The following is a 5,647-nucleotide window of genomic DNA, read 5'->3' on the forward strand; positions in this document are numbered from 1 at the left end:
GTGACAACAGTTGACAGTTTTCAGTGCAGCTGCTGTAAAAAGTCTGAGTGAGTGAATGTTCATACGACTGAACATCAGAACATGTTGAAGGTGTTAGTTCCTCATCAAGTCTAAACCTCAATACCTGCACAGATCACACGTCACATTTCCTGTGTCAGAAACTGCTCAGCTCTTTGTTTCTCTGTGTCTCTATGAAGACTGGTCCAAAACAGCTTCAGGTGCTTTTTAGCTCTTTGTCCCTCAACATATCTGCAGACATTCAGTCTGTGTCAGATGTGAGGGTGAAATATATCAGAGGAGTCCCAGAGGACACAAGAGAGACAGACAGAAGCCAGGATGGACAGCAGCTCACTGATGAATAACTGAACTCTGGATTAAAGCTGTGACTGTGATGGTTAATAAAACACAGGAAGTAACTCAGCTATGTCTTTATAAAGCAGAATGATTTGATGTCGTCTGTTTCTTCTGTTGTTTTTCTCATCAGATGTTTCACTGACATTAGAAAACAACAACCTGAGCAGAAACTACTCACTGTTGGAGAATAAAACTGCAGGTCAGATTTTTTTTAAACTAACAGGCAAATACCATAAAACACATGATCCAACTTCTCACTGCATCAACATTTTCATGTTTTATCTGCTGCTGATTTTCTTAAGACATGGCAGCCAACAACAGTCAGTTACAGGAAGAAGTGAAGAAGCTGAAGGACAAAACTGAAGGTGAGAAAAGTTTAAAAACTATGATCAAATATCAGAATTAAACCAGTTTCTATGATATCACTGAAGAGTCACTTTGAATTCTAATTGTCTAATGTAGTTGAACAGTTTTGCTGTGTGGATATTTGTGTTGGAGGTAATCACTTCAAATGAGAGTGACGTCGTATTTACAGAGTAAAGAACCTGAAAGTGAAAAGTGGAGACAGAAAGATCTGAACCTACACAGTGAAAGTACAAGTCTTATCAGTCTGACACTGAATGACATGAACTGGCTTTAAAAAACTTGTCTCACATTAAGGGAAGTGGTGTCCTGAAGGATGGACGAGATTTGGATGCAGCTGTTACTTTAAATCCACTCAGGAGAAATATTGGGATGAAAGTAGGACAGACTGTCTAAACAAAGGAGCTGATCTGGTGTCGATAAACAGCAAAGAGGAGCAGGTGAGTGTGTTTGTTACTGTGTGTGTGATCTCTGATGTAACTGCCAGTGATCTGTTCCTTGTGTTTCTGACCTGCTGCCAGTCTGGGACCTGCCTCCTGTCTGGACCCTGATGGATTTATTTGCCTGGTTAAACAGCTTTCAGGCTGCACAACTGGAAACCTCTTCACTGACTAGTGATTCTAGTAAAGGGCCTGGAATTCAACCTGCTCTGCCTGTGTGGACTGTACAGGCATTTGGGTCCACGTCACTGCTGCTTTTCTACATCAACTATCATGGAAGCTGATTTTAAGGCCATGGATATTATTATTTCACATACTGGAGATTTTAAGGCCTGGATTGGTATTTTTGGATTTGGAGTTGGTTTAGGTCACTGCACATTTGCAGTAAAACACAAAAGTCTTGGTTAAAGTGACAAAAACAGGAGGTCTGACTGATTCTGCATGAACTGAGCTCTAATGGTTCAGAGAATTTAGAGACAAAAGTTCATGTAAGGGAAATATTTCATTATTCAATTCATTCTCAATATCTCAAAAACCCTCCAAATGTGTGTGTTGGTTTGAAAAACACATTCTGATAAAATGACATGTTAACTTTGGTTTTACTGTGACAACGGTCGGTCTATGAGAGGAGCTGATCTTCATCAGTTCTTTGGCTGTTTCTGATTTATGCTCCATGGAGGAAAAGAAAAGTTGCAGCAGATTAAGTTTTTCCTTCAGACAGACTCACAGGACGATTTTACTACAACAGAAATACTGAATTATGAATGGAGAAATAATTATTGTCTTTTCTCAACTATTAGGAATTTGTCACAAAGCTGAATGTGAAGGGACAGTCCTGGATCGGTCTATTCAGAGAAAATACACAGACATCTACCTGGAAATGGGTGGACGGATCAGCGCTGACAGAAACGTGAGCCAGTGTTTTGTTTCTATTTCAGTGCCATCAAAGTCATTGTTGGAAACTAACAGAACCATGTGTTAAAGGCAGGACAGCAACACATGTTCAAAGGATTTTCTCAGTGTTGCTTTGGAACAACCTGCAAATGTTGAATCCAATGAAAGAACGTGAAAAGAAAACTGAGTGTTTGAATGAAGAGCTGGACTTGAGCTCTGTTCATCTGCAGTCTGTGATGAGGTCCAGTAACAAGGACTCAGTTTGAAAGAGTCAGGATTCAGAAAGTCTTCAAAGCCCTGGTCACAGTTCAGCTTATTGAACGTGTGTGCTGCTCTGTATCCTCAGACAGAAAAGAACAAACTGCTTCTCAACTTCACAAGTAAAACAAATGTGACTGCAGGTCCTTTAACTTTAGCTCAGCATGAAGGACGACCTGCCTCTTCTCTGCTCTTTAGAAAGGGAAGAACATATGAAGGAAAAAGCTGAATATGACCATTAGTCCCAGGGATGGATTAAGAGAGCAGCTTTACAACCAGTTTGTCCTGCTGGTAAACTGAGGTACTGCAACTAAAATCCCTGCAACCCACAAAGTCTTTTCCTCATAGACGACCATTGAAAACTGATGAGTCCAACTGTTGACTCAACACCTCAAACTGCACCAGCTCCGTTATTACTTCTCTGTCATTCATTTTTCAAGCATTAAGATTTAAAATTGGTCAAACCTTTAAAGCTGTTTCAGAGAAACCCTACTGAGCATGTGCAGGGAGCTTAAAAACCAGGAGTCAGACCAGGACCAGAGAAAAGATCTGTGGAGTATGAGCAGAGCAACTTTCATTGGAATGAATGGATGCCATGTCCAAGTCCGGGATCCAGTTTTCATAAATAATATGATTCAATAATAGTCTGAAATAATCAGAAATATTCAAAGTGAGATTCAAGTTTATGTGAATATGAAAATAATCAGGAGTTTCAGCCCAGTTTAAAACTATATTTCATTTGTCCACAGGTTCTGGGCAACAGGACATGGAAATCCCCCGAACGGGTACTATGGATCATGTTGTGACCAACAAGGAAAATGGACTCAAAGTTATTATCCTTATAATAATAAAAAGACCTGGATCTGTGAGAAAAAGATTTCCTGGTCGTGCTGATGACAGAGGGCTGTGGACTGTTGGGATGAAGCTGTTTGTCCAATCAGACCAAAGACACCAAACTATGAAAAGCTCTGCATGAGCCTCAGAGTCATCTTCCATTAGTTCACATGTTCAACCATCTGGATTCCATAGACATTGTCCCTCTGTGCTCTATGGTGCAGACAGAGCAGTGGGGCTGGAAGTCGTCCACACAACAACTACATGTGCACTCACTGACTCTGTCGTCCCACAGAAGGTTAGAATAAAAGTGAACTGCAGCTTGTCTTTACTTTGCTTTACTTGCTTCATTCATGAGTCTGTTGCTGCTCAAACTGCTCAAAGTGTCTTCTTCATTTTCTCTGATACACCTGGAGTTAGTATCTGCTTCGTTTTACCTGGACCAGGATCTTTTCTTCATCTAAACATGTGTCACATTAACCACATTAGAAAATACTGTAAAGAACCAACAAACTATTAAAGGCTTCTTCACCAAATGCATTGTCTAATATCATCAGTGTGTCTGGGGAATTCTTCAGGATGATGCAGCAGTGTCTGTGCAGCTGGAAAAAGGCCTCTGTCATGTTTCTACTAAGACAACAACCAGAGTCCAGAACAGCTGAGTAATCCAAAGCCAGGACAAACAGGGAAAACCAGGAAGAGACAGGAACAGCTGTGAGTCTATGGTATAAAAGTGAAACCAGAGCAGTATATTTACTGGGGAGAGTGATCAGGGGGTGAGGAGCAGGTGTGCTGGTGAGTAGAGGGTCAGATGACAGGAAGCACAGATAAAGTTTATTCAAGATGGCATCATGGATGGATATCCAGAGACATCTGGTGGCTGGATGGAGAATGGCAGATCTTGTAACTGTCCAAGGTGCTGAAGAAGTGAGCAGGAAGGAGCAGTTCAGTTCAGGAAGGAGCCCTGCTTCCAAAAACTAACCAGTCTCAGGCACTTCAGGCTCTTTGTACAGGAAGATTTGATATTGGCCTGTAGTTACTTACTGCTGAAGCATCTAGATTAGGCTTTTTAAGAAGAGGTTTTATAACAGCAGTTTTTAAGGCCTGGGGAAACTTCCCTGACTGAAGAGAACTATTGACAATCTGCAATACATCTGGAGCTAAGCTGTTAAAAACATTTTTAAAAAAATTTGTTGGTAAAATATCAAGGCAGCATGATGTAGATTTTAATTGTAGAAGCGTTTCTGCCAGAGCTCTGTGATCAAGGAGATCAAAATGTTCTAGATTCACTGGAGAACAAGGAGGCACAGGTGATATTGTCATGTTCCTAGGACTGCAGCTAGATATACAGTGGGTACGGAAAGTCTTCAGACCCCTTTAAATTTTTCACTCTTTGTGTCATTGCAGCCATTTGCCAAAATCAAAAAAGTTCATTTTATTTCTCATTAATGTACACTCAGCACCCCATCTTGACAGAAAAAAACAGAAATGTAGAAAATTTTTGCAAATTTATTAAAAAAGAAAAACTGAAATATCACATGGTCATAAGTATTCAGACCCTTTGCAGTGACACTCATATTTAACTCACATGCTGTCCATTTCTTCTGATCCTCCTTGAGATGGTTCTGCTCCTTCATTGGAGTCCAGCTGTGTTTAATTAAACTGATTGGACTTGATTAGGAAAGGCACACACCTGTCTATATAAGACCTTACAGCTCACAGTGTATGTCAGAGCAAATGAGAATCATGAGGTCGAAGGAACTGCCCAAGGAGCTCAGAGACAGAATTGTGGCAAGGCACAGATCTGGCCAAGGTTACAAAAGAATTTCTGCAGCACTCAAGGTTCCTAAGAGCACAGTGGCCTCCATAATCCTCAAGTGGAAAAAGTTTGGGACGACCAGAACTCTTCCTAGACCGGGCTGTCCAGCCAAACTGAGCAATCGTGGGAGAAGAGCCTTGGTGAGAGAGGTAAAGAAGAACCCAAAGATCACTGTGGCTGAGCTCCAGAGATGCAGTAGGGAGATGGGAGAAAGTTCCACAAAGTCAACTATCACTGCAGCCCTCCACCAGTCTGGGCTTTATGGCAGAGTGGCCCAACGGAAGCCTCTCCTCAGTGCAAGACACATGAAAGCCCGCATAGAGTTTGCCAAAAAACACATGAAGGACTCCCAGACTATGAGAAATAAGATTCTCTGGTCTGATGAGACCAAGATTGAACTTTTTGGCGTTAATTCTAAGCGGTATGTGTGGAGAAAACCAGGCACTGCTCATCACCTGCCCAATACAATCCCTACAGTGAAACATGGTGGTGGGAGCATCATGTTGTGGGGGTGTTTTTCAGCTGCAGGGACAGGACGACTGGTTGCAATTGAAGGAAAGATGAATGCTGCCAAGTACAGAGATATCCTGGAAGAAAACCTCTTCCAGAGTGCTCAGGACCTCAGACTGGGCCGAAGGTTCACCTTTCAACAGGACAATGACCCTAAGCACACAGCTAAAATAAC

The 5,647-nt window shown here is 41.6% G+C and overlaps 1 protein-coding gene across 1 annotated transcript; it reads left to right on the forward strand.

Annotated features, from left to right (window-relative positions):
* Window positions 1–617: 617 nt before the first annotated feature.
* On the forward strand, window positions 618–2,183 carry LOC113126792 (CD209 antigen-like protein A). The gene is made up of 3 exons (XM_026300939.1): window positions 618–719; window positions 1,015–1,157; window positions 1,958–2,183. Exons 1-3 carry the CDS (start codon window positions 659–661, stop codon window positions 2,069–2,071), a joined length of 318 nt encoding a protein of 105 aa, XP_026156724.1. The 5' UTR covers window positions 618–658; the 3' UTR covers window positions 2,072–2,183.
* The last annotated feature ends 3,464 nt before the right edge of the window (window positions 2,184–5,647 follow it).

Source organism: Mastacembelus armatus, chromosome 11 (genome assembly GCF_900324485.2).
Source record: "Mastacembelus armatus chromosome 11, fMasArm1.2, whole genome shotgun sequence".
In the NCBI taxonomy this organism is placed as follows: Eukaryota; Metazoa; Chordata; class Actinopteri; order Synbranchiformes; family Mastacembelidae; genus Mastacembelus; species Mastacembelus armatus.